Source organism: Caloenas nicobarica, chromosome 10 (assembly GCF_036013445.1).
Source record: "Caloenas nicobarica isolate bCalNic1 chromosome 10, bCalNic1.hap1, whole genome shotgun sequence".
Taxonomy (NCBI): domain Eukaryota; kingdom Metazoa; phylum Chordata; class Aves; order Columbiformes; family Columbidae; genus Caloenas; species Caloenas nicobarica.
The window spans coordinates 23,483,796-23,502,324 of record NC_088254.1 but is presented as its reverse complement, the minus strand read 5'-3'; the positions used below and the strand labels follow the sequence as shown (position 1 = coordinate 23,502,324).

The 18,529-nt window shown below is 61.7% G+C and overlaps 2 protein-coding genes across 2 annotated transcripts in view; one reads left to right on the top strand and one right to left on the bottom strand.

The window, feature by feature from the left end:
* Window positions 1–2,430: 2,430 nt before the first annotated feature.
* Window positions 2,431–3,030, bottom strand: LOC135992293 (transcription initiation factor TFIID subunit 4-like). Its single transcript, XM_065641342.1, has one exon. It carries the CDS (start codon window positions 3,028–3,030, stop codon window positions 2,431–2,433), a length of 600 nt encoding a protein of 199 aa, XP_065497414.1.
* RASGRF1 (Ras protein specific guanine nucleotide releasing factor 1) overlaps window positions 2,932–18,529 on the top strand; it is a 33,778-nt gene continuing 18,180 nt past the window's right edge. The window contains exons 1-5 of the mRNA XM_065642049.1: window positions 2,932–3,332; window positions 14,379–14,485; window positions 15,144–15,291; window positions 17,751–17,843; window positions 18,220–18,473. Of these exons, the coding sequence (XP_065498121.1) occupies window positions 3,057–3,332; window positions 14,379–14,485; window positions 15,144–15,291; window positions 17,751–17,843; window positions 18,220–18,473 (878 nt within the window). The 5' untranslated portion in view covers window positions 2,932–3,056. The remainder of the gene's footprint in view (window positions 3,333–14,378; window positions 14,486–15,143; window positions 15,292–17,750; window positions 17,844–18,219; window positions 18,474–18,529) is intronic.

Genomic DNA, 18,529 nt, shown 5'->3' with positions numbered 1-18,529 from the left:
GGAGCGTTTGCGCCCGGGGATGGGGAATGTCCGCGCTGGGGCAGGATGAGCCACCAGGCAGCAGGCTGTGCCCTGCCGGAGCTGCTGTGCGAGTGGCAAACGGCTCCTTCCATCCCAGCCTGAAAGAGGAGGAGGCTGCTGGCGTATAACAGAGCCTGTCGCCGGCTGAGTCAACACGCGCCCAGCTCACGCAAGAGGCTGAAGCACGGGCTGAGCGCAGCAAGGGCTGTGCTCGCCACAGCTGATTATTTTAGCCTGGAAATCGCAGCATGCGTTTCACAGGGAGTCAGTGCATGGCAACCGGCTTCAGAACTGCCCAGTGCCAGCGGCAGGACAGGGGGACGGGCTTCGCCTCTGCTTTCCCTGAGCAGAAGGGTCATGCTGCAAATGCCTTGGAATCGAGTGAAGCAAATATTACATGTAAAAAAATAAACCTCCCTTTGCTTTAGAAATCAAAGTTTCCCTATTTGCTCGAGCCTTGCAAGTTGTTAGCTATTTTTTCCATTACCCTCCATATCATCTAAGGGGAGTCCGAGCTAAACCAACACTTACCTGGGGACAAGAGTCCAGCTGCCTCATCTAGAAGCGACTCCAGCTCAGCCAAATGCCACTCGTCCTTGGTGCCAAGTGCTGCTGTCCCCATGGCAGCCTGCTTGTGCCGGGGGGGCAGCGGGGACACCACATCCCTGAGCACCCCGTGTCCCCAGGCACGGCCCCACGGCTGACCTGGTGGCTCAGCAACTCCCAGGGCGTGAAACGGCCTTTCCACTTTTGCCCAGTATGGGAATTATTTGCAGTGCTGGCTTCCAAGTTAGGATTTGATCCAGGATGTTGCAGGCTTCCTGGATGGATGTCTCTTTGCACCGTCTCACGTGCAGCAGGTCCTGCCTGTCCCTGCCCTCGAGCCGGCAGCGTTGCCCCACAAGGAGCTGCCAAAGGCTCAGCCCGTGGCCACGGCCATTGCTGCCCAGTGCTGCCCGCCTGGCTCCGGCTCATCTGCAGAGACACGGAGGGAACAGAGAGCGTCTCGGCTTCTTTTCCAGGGGTTATTCTGGATCAGGATGGCACGATGGGCTGGTCATGGGGAGCACCTTTTGCTTTAACCAATCTTTCAGCCCAAGCAGAGGCTGTGGTTGTGAAACGGCGTGTGGGATGTGACTGGTCAGGCTGGAAACAGAAGAGGGGGAGCCCCCCTGAGGAGGAGCAGGAGCCGTGCCGCTGGGGAGAGTCCTGGAGCCACAGGCCTGCTCGCAATCAGGGCGGCAGCGGCGTGTTCGGCCGGGAGGGCAGCGGCGTGTCCGCCAGCGGGAGGGACAGGCGGGCACGGGGTGCCAGGGGCAGCAGGGGGTGCTGGGGGCAGCGGGGGGTGCTGGGGGCAGCGGGGGGTGCCGGGGGCAGCGGGGGGTGCTGGGGGCAGCGGGGGGTGCCGGGGGCAGCGTGTGGCCCCGTTTCCCACTCCCAGCCGGGGCGGCTCTGTCCCCGATTCAGCGCCCGGCAGGTGCTCAGGCCGCGTCCCTTGGGTGCACATCCCGGCAAGAGGCTCCACCCTGGCAATGCCAGCACCCTTCCCAATTCCAGCCTGTTCCCTCCTGTTGCCATGGTAACCTGTGACCTCACTGAATTCCTTGGAGAGCTGCCAGCATTTTCAGCGGAAACAAAGGTAATTAACACGGTTTTCCTGATGCCCTCCCTGTCTGCAGGGCCTTGCTCACGCCTGGGGCTGGGTCCCGTGGCACCGCGGGACGGCAGCTGCCCATGGGCAGCGGGGTTCAAGTGCCACCTCGCAGCCACCCCAGCTCTCATGTGTGCCCATCCCCGTGGTGTTTGACTGAGCCGGCGCTCCTGGCTGGGTCCTCTTCTCTCCCACCGGGGATATCTGGGAGCAGCTGCGGTTCCCAGGGTGCCCTAATGAGAGGTGGGGGGTGGGAAGGGAGAGGCTGGTGTCAGGGGTCCCGATGCTGCTGCACACATAGGAGCCACCCAGCCCGAGGGGCTGCGGCAGGAGGGATTGTAGGGACGGGATCAGCTCCGCGTGGCTCGGTTGGGAGGTGCAGGCTGTGCGTGGGACCTGCCACGGGGAAGGCCACAAGTGGGGACACTCCATGGTCAGCAACATGCGCAGGGGGTGCTCCCCCGGTATGGTGGGGGAGCTGGTACCCGAGGCTGGAGTGCCCGGGGTGGGTGCTCAGCTGAGGACGCCCCCACACTGAGCTAGTGTAGGTTGGGGGTCCTGCTCAGTCTGGGGCTCATGGCAAGCCAGGGCTCGTGCCAGACCAGGGCTGATCTCAGACTGGGGATCCCCACTTGGCCTGGCGGGTCCTCCCTCACCCAGGGGTCCCTGTCTGCACAGGGTCCTTCTCTGCCTGGGGATCTTATTTGTCCCAAGGTTCTTCCTGGCCTGAGGGTCCCTTTTGGCCTGTGGGCCTCATTTCACACCGGGCTCCCATCTGGTTTGGGGGTCTCTCTCAGTCTGGGGCTCCAGCTGTGGCCACAGGTCCCATGTGCCTGGTGCTGTGTGCAGGGGTCCGCGCCGGCCCGGGGGTGCCCGGGGGTGCCCGGGGGTGCCCGGGGGTGCCGGTGCCCGGGGGTCCCGGTGCCCGGGGGGCAGCGGCCGCGCTGGCGGCAGGGGGGCGGGGGCACCGGCGGCCCGCGGCCCGGGGGGCGGCCCCGGGGAGCGCAGCGCGGCGCGGCCGCCCCCGCAGCCGGCGGCGGGGCAGGGCCAGCCCCGCGCGGCTCGGCGCGGCTCGGCGCGGCTCGGGGCTGACGGGCTCCCGGTGCCGCCGCCGGCTCCGGCATCACATGACTCGCCCGTCCGCGGGAGACGCGGCTCCGGGACGCGGCGCTCCCCCGGCAGAGCCGCCGCCGCCGCGGGAGGCGAGCGCTGCGCGGGCAGGGCGGCGGGGCTCGGCCGCGCCATGAGCCGCCGCGGCGGCCGCCGGCTCTCCGGGGGCAGCGGGCGCCGCTGATGCGGGCGCGGGGGCTGCGGCTGCTCGCCAGGGACCCGCCCGCCGGCCGCCCGGCGGGGACCATGTGAGGAGCTGGCGGTGCCCACCAAGATGCAGAAGGGGATGCGGCTCAATGACGGGCACGTCACCTACCTGGGGCTGCTGGCGAAGAAGGACGGCGCCAGGAAGGGCTACCTGAGCAAGCGGAGCTCCGACAACACAAAATGGCACACCAAGTGGTTCGCGCTGCTGCAGAACATGCTCTTCTACTTCGAGACCGACTCCAGCTCCCGGCCCTCGGGGCTCTACCTGCTCGAGGGCTGCGTCTGCGACCGGGCGCCCTCCCCCAAGCCCTCCCTCTCGGCCAAGGACTCCCTGGAGAAGCAGGTGGGTGCGACGGGGGCCCGGGGCCGGCGCCCCCTTCACCGGCCGCTGTCGGCGGGGGATGATGCCCCGGGGCCGCCCCTGTCCCCGCGGGGGTCCCAGCCCCGGTCCGGTCGCCGCACGCAGCCCCGTCCCCCGGGGCTCCCGCCGCGGAGCGGACCTGCCCCGCGCCCGGGACCTGCCCCACGCGTGACCGGGGCGCGGGATGAGGCGGCCTGTGCTGGCGGAGGGGGTGCTCTCCGGGGCTGCAGTGCCGGTGCCTCGGCCGCGCTGCCAGCGCACCCCGGGGCAGCGGGTGAGTTCATTATGGGGGTGTCAGGCTCTGCGGGGAGCCCCCCCCCCATCGCGGCTAATTAGCCGGCGGTAATTGACGGTGGGGCTGCGGGGCGCCCCCCGGCGGCCGCGGGCCGCGCTTTGCGCAGCGGGGCCCCGCGCCCCACGCGTGTCCGCGGCGCGGCCCCGCCGGCCCGTCCTCGGCCCCCCGGCGAGGGTGTGGGGCTGTGGCCCCGGGGGGGCGTGGGGGAAGCGGGGCTCCCGTGGGCTGCTCCATGTGCGCTGCCGCTCGGCCGTTCGCCTCTGGTATTTCCCAGCTCCACGCAGCCCCCGTGCGCACCCCCGGGGTTCGCCAGGGCGCTGGGGGGCAAACCCGGCCAGCGCGGGTGATGTGTGCACGGTGCCCAGCGCGGGGAGGCACAGGGCCTTGTTTTCACACAGGTTTCACCCCGTTCCCTCTCCCTGCACGTGTGGTTTGTGCTCCTGTCTCAGCCTTGGCTGGGAACGCTGCGCAGCCCTCCCCGGGTGGGGGAGAAGAGGAGCCGGGGCCCCCCACGGCACACGCAGGGCTGGGACGTGTCTGCAGCGCTCCTCGCCAGATGCTAATGTCTGTGGGTGAAACGGCGCTGGAACAGAAAAGCCCTCACGAGGCCCTGGGAGAACAGCGCCGGGAACCCGGCCGCAGGGACGGCAGCCCCCGGAGTACCTGGGGAGGGTTTCTCTCCCTGGCTGCACCTTGCCCCAGTGGGCAGGATGGCACCGAGCAGCACGATGTGCAATGCTGGCAACCTCTGGCTTGTTTGGCTGGAGCTTGGGGTGCCCGGTAGGGAGGAAGGAAGGACTGGGGGCGCAAATCCCCATCCGTTGCTGCCGTAGTTTCCAAAATCACCTCCAGTCTCACAAATGGGGAGGGCAGCCCATTGTGGCTGTATTCACCCCTCGACGGCTGCGCGTGGGGCACAGCCACGCACTCGTGGGGTGCCCGCGCCGCAGAGGGCACCAGGAAGCCCCTGGCAGGCGGGAGCGGGGGCGGTTTGTCCGGCGCAGGAGGCCCTGGCTGGTGCTCGCGGGAGCCACTCTTCATTTTGGGTCCAGCTCTGCAGGTCTTGCATAATTTCAGGCTGAGCAGGCTCTGGGGGGGTGGTGGCGAGCAGTGCCCGCACACTGCGGGACGGGACCCGCGGGGGCACGGGGCAGGGGGAGGGCAGTGAGCCCTTTCATTGCCTCTGGCTCGTCCTGGCACGCTCAGCACCCCAAAAAGCCCTGCCACAAGAGCCAGGCAGCGCAGCACCCCTGCTCTGTGGCACATCTCCTTGCTCCTGGCAGGGATCATGGGAATATTTCTCTGTTTGGATCAAAATACCATTTTTTTGCAACAGCTGTGGCTCCTCGCAGCCCTGGCTCTGGCACTGCAGCAGCCCCCTGTGTGTGGCAGGGTTGGCGGTGGCAGCAAGGAGGGGGCTGTGTCTGCGAGGGGGACACGCTGCTGTCCTGTTTTGTCAGCTGTGGCCCTTTGGGTAGCAGCCTGATAAATATTGTTGCTCGTTCCTTGTTCATCTTAAAGCAGGCTTGCTAGCCAGGCTTACCTCAAGCTTGCTCGCCAGGTTCTGACTTCTCATGTTTGTGCAGGAGGGATTTTTCAGCAGATAAACATTAAGGGGAGGATGTCACAGCCCCTTTCCTTTTCCAAATGCACCTGGAAGATTTACCCTCTGTAAAAGAGGGACTGCTGTCATGTCGCAGTGAGATCCTGCCACACTAAATATTTACCAGGCCGATGATCTGCGCCGACTTACCAAGGTTTAGTGTCTGGCTCATAATTTTGTATAATTCACTAGGACAAATTTAAATGAAAGCGCTCAAGTGCTTGAATGCCCACTGCTTTGCAAACTGATTAACGGCACGCCAGATGAGATGAGCAGCAGAATATCGATGGTGCAGACCTGCAGCGTGGTCTGTGCGAGATGCCGAACGGCAGCAAAGCCGGCGGGTCCCTGCGAGGAAGGTGTCAGGTTCTGCAAACCAGGCACAGCTTTTCTTCAGCTCACCCCGTACTGAGCTGTGTTCAGTATCACCAGACCGTCTTTGGAAGGAGGGTGCCGAGGAAATTTCTAGCATTGCCTGTGATCACCATTAATTGTTTTTTGGGGGTATTTGTGTCCCCGGGTGGTCACCACTGGAACTGGAGTACAGTGTTCCCTGCAGCAGGGGAGTTTCGGGTTTAGATTCCCTCTTCACTGGAGTAAAGCCTGAGAGGTTTCAAATTCTCCACAAAGGAGAAATTTTAAAAGGTGGGTCTTTTAAAGCCCCTTTTTTTTAAAAGTTCGCATATTTCACGGGGCTTTTTTTTTTTTTTTTGCTAGGAACGCAGTGTATTTTTAGCATACAGCACATGTGAGAATAAAGCAGCAAGGTTTTTGGAAAAACCGAAACACCCGAGAGGGGATTTGGACACCTCCAGAAACTTCTGTTTTTGTTAAGTTTTCTGCAAATGAATTTTTCTTCAAACTAGCTTGATTTGGAAGATATTCGATTGTTAGGTGGGCTTCAGGCCGTGGCCCGGGGGAAGGGGCTGCGGGGTCCCCTGTGCTGCCCAGCTCGGGTGGGAGGTTGGGGTTTGGCTGCTCGGCGCGGCAGTGCCGCTGGGGCGGCGGTGAACCCCGCTTTGGTTCTGCCTTGGCTGCGGTGCTGTGCTGCCCCCAGCCCCCGGGGGTGAAGGTGCTGGGAGGCGCTGTCAGACATCTCCTGCCTCTGGGTGGGGGAACGCGGGGGTTCGGCTGGGGCTGCACGGAGGGCGCAGCCAAAGGGGGGCCCCGGCGGAGGAGCCGAGCAGGCGCGGGGGTGCGGGCTGATGTGTCCGCGTGCTCTGTAGCGCGAGGGCTCCGCGTGGCGTGCGGAGCGAGGGCTCTGCATGGCACGGGAGCCAGGCAGCAGGAATCCCAGCTGGGTTTGCTCCATGGATCCAGCCTTCAGTCGGATTTGCGCACCTGTACCCCGGTGCCGTGAGTTATTCTCACCCAGCCGCCCTCCGTGCCTCACACAAGAGCCAACGTGATGCTCAGTCAAGTGGTAGCACCGTGCAAAACCCTTGACGTGAGACTCAGCAGCTTCTGAAGCTCCGAGTCGGTTTTCCCCACGAAGCCTGGGCTGCTCTTGTGAACACGCAGCCTGTGGCAGGAGACTTTCTTCCCCATCTCTGAAGCGTTTGCCAGGGGTGGGTGTAAAATTTATCATCTGTGGTGCTGTTGGGGGGCACTGAAACATTTTGTACCGTGCTGCAAAGCTGAGGGCGAGCGGTCAGGGGGCGGGCGTGCGTGGCCGTGGTCTCCCCGTGGGATGGGAGAAGGTTTGTGGAAACGGTTCCCACCATCATGCTGGGGAAGGAGTTTGTCTGGAGTGTGTCCAGCCCCGGTCCCACGTGTTGCCCCGCACAGCTGGGGAGGGAATGAGGGAACCACGGCCCTTCTCAGCACCAGCAGCACAAAGAGAAGTGAGTGCTGAGCAGAGACAGAGCGTGGTCACCGAGGGCACCCTGTCCAGTGACACCAGTCCCTGAGGCACTGGGAGAGCTGGAGGGAACGGAGCTGGTGAGGGGCTGGAGCACAAGGGTGATGGGAGCGGCTGAGGGAGCTGGGGGTTCAGCTGGAGAACAGGAGCTGAGGGGAGACCTTCTGATCTCTGACCTGCCTGAAAGGAGCTTGGAGCCAGGGGGGTCGGGCTCTGCTCCCCAGGAACAAGCGCCAGGACCAGAGGAAACGGCCTCGAGTTGCGCCAGGGGAGGCTGAGGTTGGATCTTGGAACAATTTCTTCCCCCAAGGGCTGTGGGGCACTGGAACAGGCTGCCCAGGGCAGTGCTGGAGTCACCATCCCTGGAGGGGTTGGACAGACGGACATGAGGTTCTCAGGACATGGGGCAGTGCCAGGGATGGGTTATGGTTGGACTTGATGATCTTGAGGGGCTTTTCCAACTAAAATGATTCCGTGATTCTGTGCTTGGGTCCCTCAGGGACACCTGTCCTCGCAGGGCGCTGGGTGTCTGCAGCAGCCCCAGCCAGCCCACCTCCGCTCCAGGGGCGTGGGGCAGGGGGTGCGGATGCTGCTGTGCAGGGTGTGGGGCAGGGGGTGCGGATGCTGCTGTGCAGGGTGTGGGGCAGGGGGTGCGGATGCTGCTGTGCAGGGTGTGGGGCAGGGGGTGCGGATGCTGCTGTGCAGGGCGTGGGGCAGGGGGTGCGGATGCTGCTGTGCAGGGTGTGGGGCAGGGGGTGCGGATGCTGCTGTGCAGGGTGTGGGGCAGGGGGTGCGGATGCTGCTGTGCAGGGCGTGGGGCAGGGGGTGCGGATGCTGCTGTGCAGGGCATGGGGCAGGGGGTGCGGATGCTGCTGTGCAGGGCATGGGGCAGGGGGTGCGGATGCTGCTGTGCAGGGCGTGGGGCAGGGGGTGCGGATGCTCGTGTGCAGGGTGTGGGGCAGGGGGTGCGGATGCTGCTGTGCAGGGTGTGGGGCAGGGGGTGCGGATGCTGCTGTGCAGGGCGTGGGGCAGGGGGTGCGGATGCTCGTGTGCAGGGTGTGGGGCAGGGGGTGCGGATGCTGCTGTGCAGGGTGTGGGGCAGGGGGTGCGGATGCTGCTGTGCAGGGTGTGGGGCAGCTGCCGCCTGCCAGAGCCCAGCACCGGGGCAGGGACACAAACCAGCAGGTCCCGGTTGGTCTGACTGGGCTGCCTGGAGCAGCCCCGTGCCCAGGGCCATCCCGCGTTAGCTGTGCACCCAGCCGGGTCTGTGCCAAACTTGCTTTGCACAGGAGGGTAACGCGCCTCTTGTTTTCTAGAAAAGTCTGTTTATTCTTCAGGGTGTCAGCCTGAGCGTGCTGCTGCCTGATTGCCATCCCTGATTATTCACGGGATGCTCATTGAAAGGGCAGGATAATGCGGTGCGATGTGTGAGTGATGGCGATGGAGCGGTTCCGCTGGGCGCAGGACACCGTGCCTCTGCGGGAACTGCCTTTGTCACTATTCCCTGCGTTTGGCATATAAATCCAAATAAGGCAATTTGGGGACAACATGGCCTTGTTACTGATGTTCTGTGGACGCAGGAGCTGAAGTCGCAGCAGGAATTGTTCCCCAGCAGCAGCTCCCTCTGGGCAGCGGGAATTCTGCCAGACAAGCTGTCGGGTGTTGGATGGTTGAGAAAAGTGGGTTTGTGCATCTAAACTCTGAGGTGGAATAGTAAAATAGTTATAGGAATATTTTGGTTGCCGAAGGGCAGGCATCACCAGAGGCTGGTTTCTGATGAAGCAAAAGGGCCAAGAGCGTTTTCACCTGTAAGACAAAAAATCTGAAAAATAAAATAGTATTAAAAAGTTTAAAAAGACATTTTTCAATGATTTTTTTTTTTTTTAATGTAGGGACCAGTTCTGATTAAGAGAACTCTTGGCTTAAGCTGTTTGACTCTTCCCATCAGCTTAATTCGCCTTGATTTGCTCATGTGTGTCTTTGCCATGACAGCTGGCCTGTTGTCCTGTTGGATTTTTATAAACTTGAAATGGAAACTTTTTTCCTAAACCCAGGTACTTTTAGCCAGGCTTTCTGCACTGGACTGAACGCAGCAGTAACTCATGCCAGCAGCACAGAAACCTACATGTATTTACACGCAATCTGATTTTTTAAACATAAATCACCATTTGTGAACCTCAACCTGAACTACTCATAAATTTGGAGATTATCCTGCTGGGGTTTTTTGCGTTTTAAATGTGATGCCAGTCCATCCCCTTTATTCACACATTCTCGTCAATGAAACCTGTTAAAGAAGCAATAGGAGACAGGACAAAAACCTTCCCCTGGCAGCCTCAGGTACATTTGCTCAGCTGCGCATATACAATTTTGCAAGATTTCTTGCAAATACGAAGGTGCAGAGTCATCACGGTGATATTAATGTGTAAAATCTGGCTGAGGTATGAATGTCCAGTATACCCAGGGTTAGGATAATGCTGTTTTCTTCATTAGTTATTGCACAGAGCGATGCCAAGGCTGTATTTCCTAGCAGGGGGAGCTGTTCGTGGTGTATATACCATGGAGCCTGCGTGGTACAGGCGATGCCTGCGTGGTACCAGCGATGCTTGCGTGCCTGTCTGCCAGCATCACTGGATAATGTGCCAGAGAGGGGAAAAATTGATTTTAAAAATTTTTTACAAATATTTCTGCCCAAGACTTGTGGTGGGATTCTCATGGGGTGCAGCATCTCGCTGCAGCGAGTCCCCAGCTCAGCTGGTGCTCGGCTCTAGTGCCCATGCATGAGCATCGTTATGGTCCATCCTGAAGCAGAGGACACAGATTTCTGCTTCTGGGACTTTTTTTCTTGTTGCAGGAAGCACAAGAGCTGCCCGGCCACCCATCTCCTCCGTCCCAGTCCCAGGTCTGTCTTCCCAGCGCACACGCTATGTAGGTCAGGGAAGTTAAAAGCTGCCGGTGCTGGCTGTGGATTTTTCAGCTCATCCATCCAGAGGAGGAAAATTCTCCTCTCTTGCCCTTTCTGTCAGCTGCAATAACCATCAGCTTCGTGAGCAGGCGGCCGTGTACCTATCTGCCACGGGCAGAGGGAGGGGACGCGCATCCCCGGCGCGGTGGGGAGCGTCCCCGTTGCAGGGGGACGGCGGGGACATCTGCCGCGGGGCAGAGAGGCCCCTGTGACGGCACAACAGGGCGGCTTTGTGTGGGAAAGGGTGACGGTCACCGCTCCTGCGTGGGCAGCGTTGCTGGGGACGTCTCTGCCTCAGTCCCCCCGCTCTCACTGGGCACCGTCTGTCACCGGCCGCCTCAGTCCCAGCATCCAGAGTGGTCTGGCGTGGTGTTCAGGCTGAACAACACCCTGCTCCAGATTTCAAAGAATTCTGGAATAGGTTGATTTTTCTGTTTTGGAAATAATGCATCATTTTAAAGCTTATTGGAATGTATTTATTGTTTACTTAACAGAAGGCAAGAAGCAAAACCCTTCAAGAGCAGCACAGGGCATCAGATGGACATGGGAGCGGGTGAAGCGCATCTTGGGGTGCACAGGGACCCGTGTCCCAGGGCGCAGGGACCCTCGGCCGGGGTGCCCACGCAGGAGGTTTTGCTTCCGTGGCGCTGGGCAGGGCAGGAGGGCAGAGCCAGCGCTGCGCCGGGCGTCACACCCGCGGGGACGCTTCTGGGAGACAGTCCCTGCACGTTCATCACTTGGGTCGTCTCCTTCGTTAATTCAAAGCTGGTTTTTGAGGTTCTGGAAGCAGAAATAGCTCCTGAGCGGCGTTTTGCTGTGGTACTCTCAGTCAATATAGCCAGGCTGGTGCTGGGGATTTTTTGCAGAAGCAGCAACAGTGTGAGTGGAGTTTGGGGAGCGGGCTCAGGGGCCAGGGCTGCGGTGGGGGCCACCCCGAGCAGAGCCCCGGACACGTGCCGGCCGGGGCACCCCGGGAACAGCTGCTGGAATGGGCTGGAGCTGCCGCTGGGCGCTGGCCCGGGAAGAGCCGGGTGGTGGTCAAGGGGCTGCGGCTGGCCCTGGGTGGGTGTTTTAGCCTTTCCCTTTGGGACCGGAGATGCTCCTGTGTTGTTCTTTCAGGCGAAACTGCTGTGTTCCCCTGAGGTTTGCTGAAACAAACCCCTCGCAGCACCGGGGTCTGGGGGTCTGTGCATCCCGCAGCACCGGTGGCTGCGCGTCCCACAGTGGCTGCTCAGGTGGCACTGGGGAAATGGGGGAGGCTGGAAAATGCACCGTAACGAGGGATGTCAGGAGTCACATCTGCTGTGTGTGCCAGGAGCAGAGCGAGAGGTGGTGTGAGCCGGGGGTGTCACTGAGCTTTCCGAATGAGCATGGGCAGAGAAGCAGCAAACTGAAGCTGTGGATGCTTCATGCTCTGCACCGGGCAGGGCTGGCCCAGCTGCTCCAGCTGCCCCGGGGAAGCTGCTCCGGGGCAGGGGCTGATCCTGCTGCTCCCCACACCCTGCCTGGTGCTGGTGAGCGGGGGGTCCCAGTGAGCGGGGGTCCTGGGTCTGTCCCTGCCCAGCCGGCCGTGCTGCCACCGAGCGTCGGCCCCGACACGGTGAGCGCGGCTGGAAGCGTTCCTGGGCTGTCGGGTCTGATGTGTCACTGCGATAACAGAGAGGGATCATAATTTAGGCGGAGATAAAAGGTGGTGGGAGTTTTATTATTCAAATATAAAATAACTTCCTCCTTTCAAGCGTGCTGCACTTCCTGGGTATTGTGTGGGGATACATCAGAGTGACAGACAGTGTGCGCGTGTGCTCGCGGGAACCGGCTTTAATTGCAGCTGGAGCCGCGGTCGGGACCGACCCATCCCGCACAGCCCCGCAGCAGCTGTGGAGCTGCCCCCGCCGCGGGACGCGGCTTCGGCCCCACGTCTCCCGGCATCGCTGCTCACAGCGCTGGGACTGCCGCTGGCAAAACGTGCAGGAGTTTCTGGGTTTAGATGAGATGAGCCAGGAGCTGTCTGACAAAACGCTTTTGGTGCCCGTGTGTTGGGAGGTGCCTCGATGGACCCAGCGGGTGAAGCAGCGGGGACCCAGCCCCGGTGCCAGCCCTGGTCCCTGTCCCAGTCCCTGCCACAGGCTCTGTCACCCCTTGGTTTAAAACCCGGCAGGTCCTGGGGCTGTGCGAGCTGCTGCTTCTGCAGGGCCCTGGGTTGATCCCACCCTGACCAGGTGTGATGCGAGTCCTGCCCATGGGCGCAGAGCTCTGGGCGTGTTTGATCACCCATGGGAGCACAGGCGGGTGCTGCATTGTCACCTGCATCCCCTGAGGGACCTGCAGTGTCTGGCAAGCGCGGCCCAGGGCTCGCCGTCCCCTCCTGCCGGCCAGGGTTGGTTTGGGGGAGCCACAGAGGCATCTCCCCGTGCTCCTGGTCCTGCGGGGACCTGGCCAAGCACCAGCTGTTGGCATTGGTGGAACACGTCATGGTGAATGCACGTGCTGTGGCACGTGGTGGTTTGACCCCGCGGCACCAGGAGCTCGTGGGGACACCGGGGCTGAGAAGGGACTTTGCCAGCCCTGGTGTCCCTGTGTCTGGGACCCCGGGCTGGGGAGCAAGTGCTTGGCGATGCGCTGGCACGGCTGGTGACATTCCTGAGTCGGTGTGTGAGCGGGAGGGTTTCCAGGCTTGCCAATGCGACAAGCTCTTTTGGATGCTGTTTGCCAGGGAAGGGATGTCGGAGAGATGGGCATAAACCAGAGTGGTGTAACTGCAACGCGGTATCGGAGACCAAACATTCCTGCTGAATTTTCTACCCGAGATGTCTCATAGCCAATAAAAACCTTTGGGGGTGGGAGGGAGAAGCAAAGGGGGTGAGAAGCGAAGGGCCGTGGAGCTGCTGCAGCCCCAGACGTGTCCCACAGCCAGGCCGGCTGCTCCCCGGCTGCCTGGAGCTCTTGCCAGCCTGGCTGCAGCGGCACGGGCTGAGGGGGAGATGGATGGTGACATGGTTTACCACGGGGAAGGCTCCCTGAGGAGAAAACTTGTCTGCAGGGTCAGCAATAAACAGATATTTCCTTTAAAGGCTCCTGGACAGAAGGAGATGCACCTTCCCAGGGTCACAGAAACAAACTCTTCCCCCTGCCTGCAGCCCCACATTGGGGCAGGTTCCCCCGCTGCCTGTCCCTGCCTGCAGCCCCACACCGGGGCAGGTTCCCCTGCTGCCTGTCCCTGCCTGCAGCCCCACACCGGGGCAGGTTCTCCCGCTGCCTGTCCCTGCCTGCAGCCCCACACCGGGGCAGGTTCCCCCGCTGCCTGTCCCTGCCTGCAGCCCCACACCGGGGCAGGTTCCCCCGCTGCCTGTCCCTGCCTGCAGCCCCACACCGGGGCAGGTTCCCCTGCTGCCTGTCCCTGCCTGCAGCCCCACATCGGGGCAGGTTCTCCCGCACGCTCCTGCCTGCACTGCGGTGCCCCCTGTTCATGGTGTGCCAGGCTCTGTCCTGGGCAGCAGGGGTGCACGCGGGGACCAAGCAGCTGCTGCAGGTTGGGTTTATTGTTTTGTTGTTTTTTTGGTTTTTGTTTTTTTTTTTCCAAGATGCCTGTTAGTGCAGATCCCTTGTTAAACCCAACAGAGGAGCAGAGAATGTCAGGATGAGCTTTTTCTGGTGGGTTTGGCTCCAGCGCCACTATTCCGGGCAGTACCCGGCGCTGCAGCGTGGTCTGTGTTTCCTAGGAGACTGCAGGAGCAGCGCAGAGCCAGCCGGCGCGGGCTGCGCCGCACAATTAGCACAAATACTGCAAATGTCAAGGGAGGCTAAATATAGCCCAGCGCCCGGTGCTGCACCCCGCGCCCGGCAGAGCTGCCGCCTCGTGCTGCGGGCACGTGGGGCCGGGGGCTGCCAGGGGCTTCCTTTGGCTGCCAAGGATGCTCGCTGCCCACGCAGGCAGGGATGCAGGCAGCCTGCCGCCGGGTCCGGCTGAACGCCCTTGCTCATCTGTCCCTGTCCCCAGGTGAGGGTTGTCCCCAGGGCCATGGCTGCCTGCAGCCTCCTGAACCTCGATGGTTTTGGGCTTACCTTGGTGTTTTCCCCACGGGGTTTCCCCTCGGGGCGGTTCTCAGCCCCGTCCTCGCCTGCTGTGTGGCTGCACAGCCTCCATGGCGAGGAGCAGCTTGGCCCCGAGCGCTGAGGGCAGCAGGTCCCGGTCGTGCTCCTGGTGTTTCGAAACGTTTTTTTAAAATGAAGTGACCTGTGGTGGACCATAAAGTGCTTTTCCAATGGCCCTGTGCGCGGGAGCAGTAACCTCCCCCTCTCTCCCCCAGCATTACTTCACCATTAACTTCAACCATGAGAACCAGAAGACGCTGGAGCTGAGGACCGAGGATGCCAAGGACTGTGACGAATGGGTGGCGGCCATCGCTCACGCCAGGTATCGCCCTCCGCCGCCGCAGACCGGAGACAGGGGTGTCGGGGGTGAAGTTGTGCCCGGGGCACTGCTGGCAGGGGGAGCAGAGCACCCGTGGTCCCAGCCCCATGTCGGGGACCCTCGTGCAGAGCAGGCGGCTGCATTCAGACCCTCCCCGTCCCGTGCCCGTCCGCGTCCCGCGCAGCGCGGCTCCCCAGCAGGCTGGCAGAGGAGCGTGCCAGGCTGGCAGCGAGGAGGGGGCAGGTGAGTGTTGTGTGCAGGAGATCAGAGAAATATCATCTGCTGCTGCATCTGAAGGAGAGCAGGTGTTCGTGAGAGCTGGTGCCACAAGTGTCCTTCTCGTTAAACTTTTTGGGATGTGGTAGTTGAGAGAGCTTTGGCCATGGGTTTTATTTTTTTAAAGTCTTCTACCATTTCCTGAAAATTGGCATTGTCTCTTCTGTTTGCACCCTCACGGGGAACCCGAGTCCTTTCCAAACTGCTCAGTTCTGAGCAGCAGCATCCCAACCTGCTGGAGCCGCCTGCCGCTCCGTTCACCCTGTGGGTACCCCGAGCTGGGGTACCCCCAGCAAACCACAGCCCTCGGACATCTCGTTCTGCTCACACGTCCCAGGGTGGCAGGGCCGGGCAGGAGGGTGCTCATCGCCCTGTCTGCCTGCAGCTACAGGAACCTGGCGACGGAGCACGAGGCGCTGATGCAGAAGTACCTCCATCTCCTGCAGATCGTGGAAACGGAGAAGACAGTTGCCAAGCAACTCCGCCAGCAGATCGAGGACGGGGAGATCGAGATCGAGCGCCTGAAGGCCGAGGTGAAGAGCCCGGCATCGCCCCGCGGATGCGATGCTGCTCCCCGGGGTGGCCCGTGGGCTGTGAGTGGGCAGGCGTCGTCGCCGCGCTGGCAAGGACCGGGGACATGGCAGGCGGCGTGTTTGTGCTTGTTTGAATGATATCGGGCTGGCCCGTTGTCTTGCAGAGAGGGGCGAGGGCATCGCCTCGGTTGGAGGTTTTCTTGCAGGAGCCATGCAGGGTGCGCGGGGCTTGGGGTGGTCCCCGGCCCCCGGGATGCTGCTGCCATGGGGAAGGGATCACTCTGGCGCTGGGGAACGGGCGGTGAGCCGGTCCCTCGTGTTCAGGAGAAGGTGCTGGGGGACGGCTGGAGACTCCCTGTCTCATCATTTCACCTCCTTATTTCCACCTTGCATACTTTGATTAGACCCGTCTGCGTGGCTGGCGGTGCCGTGTGCCGGGCAGCACAGAGCTGGAGCAGTGACCGACACAGGGACCGGCTGTGGCCTTGGGAGGGGACCGGTGTCAGCTGCAGTGTCCTGACAGCCCCTGAACATCGGGGAATTAATGCACACAGGGCTATGAACAGAATAGACCCTTCACTGAGACGGGAGCGTCTCTTTGAGGAGCGCAGCCCAGGAAACCTGGTGCCCGCAGCTGGTCCCAGAAGCTCTCGCAGCAGTTTGTGGCGTTGGGTTGTAGGAAGGGTGACATGATGCAGGTTACTGCAGACAGCAGCAAAATGGAAAAGTCACTCAGCAGTCGGTGCCGAGGGTGTCCCCGGGGCTCCGGGCTGGGTGCTCCCCGTGCTGCCCGGCCGCCCCGCGTGGGGCTGCACCCGCCCTGGGGACCCTCTCACGGGTCCTGCTGCCCATTGGGCCGAGTTGTCAACCCAGAGCCAGTGAAAATCTCAAAACTGCCGTGAAGGCGGCAACTGGGGAGGCAGCGAGGGCAGGAGTGGGTTGGCACATCCTTATGGTGGTCTTTTCCTTCAATTTTGAATTTTTGAGTGAAGAAGTGCAGGTCAGTAGCAGCCCCTGACCATGGGTCGGGGGGCACTGAAAACTGCTCTTGGGGATCTGGGGAGCCCCAAGCCTTTCCCAGGAGCGGTGTCGGCACCGCTGTGTTTGTGCTCTCCAAGAGAATGGAATTGGCCCCAAAGCCTCACCGTCCGCAGCCCCGGCTCCCGCCTGGTGGGGGGTTCTCCTGGGACCCTGGTTGGGTGCCGGTCGGGAGCCCCCGGCTCCGGCGCAGCCCCCGGCTCGGGGTGAGTGCGGGGGACAGGGGAGGCGAGCGGGGGCGAGGAGCAGCCCCATGAGCTGTGGGCCAGGGGAGGTGGGAGACGTGTTGTGAACCTGCAATTAGCTGAGGGGTTGGGATCCGAAATGCCGGGCAGAGCTGCAGCCCATCCCCTCCCCTGTGCCCGGTACATTTGATTTTACTTTGCATTGTTTTGTTGGTTTTTGTTTTGTTGTTGGTTTTGTTTTGTTTTGTTGCACATGCTTTGAAGCAGAGATCAAATAATCAGCTCCTGCTTTAATGTGCAAATTTTACTCAACCAAACGAAAATAAAACCATGGCACCAGCAAACCCGCTCCATGGGTCCCAGCCAAGATGCACCCAGAGCTGGCGTGGAGAATGACCTCGGTGCTCGCAAACGTGTAAAACCGAGGGGTGCAGGGGGTGTTTGGTGACTTGAAGCTCCATGGGAAGGTACAGAGAGAGGGAAAAATCTCCGCAATATCTTCTAAAATCTGACCCCATGTAACAAAAACCCAACACGCACTGGGCGGGTGCTGCAGTTACCGGTGCCGTCGGTCCCCAGCGCCATGGGGAAGCCGAGTCTGCAGCTGAAAAAGATCTCAGCTCCTTTCTCTCCAAAACTTTTTGGAAAGTACTCTTTAAAATCAAAACTCAAATCACATTTTTCCCAATTTCCACTTCCTGGATGGTACGTTTGCTGTTTTCCTGCCCTTTCTGTAGCTCTGTACGCAGCTGCAGCAGTGCGGGGGGGACACAGCAACGAGCAGAGGAGTGAGAAAAAGCACAGGCGAGAAACAGCAAAAATTCAAATGCCTGAAGCTAACGAGGTCTGATCAAATTTGTGCTGGAAAGCTGTGCCTGGTTGAGAGTTTGTCCCCATCTGCAAGTTTTAGGGTGCAAAGGACTTGAGATTTTTCTGCCATTTTCTCTCCAGCTCGTTTTTTAACGACTCGCCCATGAAGGCTTCCTTGGGCAGCAGGAATGCAGTTGGGTACCCGGCAGGATTCGCAGGTCCCCGTCTCGTGTTTGGATGCTGGGGAGCCCTAACGGCTCTGCAGCCTTTTTGTATCTGCTCTATTTCCGATCTCCCATTAAGACAGAATCAGCACAACACGTCCCTGTGTCTGTGGTTAAGCTGGTGGCACGTGCCATTCCCCGGCAGCAGGGTCTGGGCTGCCGGGCTGTGCCGGGGCGGCCGCTCACCCCCCTGTGCCCGCAGATCGCCTCCCTGCTCAAGGACCACGAGCGCATCCAGGCCGGGCAGAGCAGCGCGCCCAGCGACGACGACAGCGACATCAAGAAGATCAAGAAGGTGGGTGGCGATGGGGACACGGAGCCGGCACTGGCGGGAGACGTGCTGAGTGCAGGGCTGGCGGAGCCGGGGAAGTGCCCGGTGTCGTGGCTGTGCCGCGGGAGGGCTGATCGAACACGGGGTCCTTGCTCCTCACAGGAGTCCTCCACGCATCCCTGTAAAAGGGAACAGAGGACGTTGTCGGCAACAAGCGGGTGCATTTCCATGAGTTATTGCTCGTTCCCAGCCAGGGGTGTTCGGAGCAGCCCCAGTATCGGGCACCGTCGCGCACCCAGCGGGGTGCGAGGGAACCCCCGGCAGCGCCGCGACCCGGCGCTGTGCCGAGCGTGGGCACCGGCCCCACAGCCGTCCCTGACGCTGCCGCGGCTCCCGGCAGGTGCAGAGCTTCCTGCGGGGCTGGCTGTGCCGGAGGAAGTGGAAGACCATCATCCAGGACTACATACGGTCCCCGCACGCCGACAGCATGCGCAAGAGGAACCAGGTTGTTTTCAGCATGCTGGAGGCTGAGGCCGAGTACGTCCAGCAGCTCCACATCCTCGTCAACAACTTCCTGCGGCCACTGCGCATGGCGGCCAGCTCCAAGAAGCCGCCCATCACGCACGACGACGTCAGCAGCATCTTCCTCAACAGGCGAGTGCCGGTCTGGGCCGCGGCGCTCTGTGCACCCGGCCAGGCCGCAGCCCGCG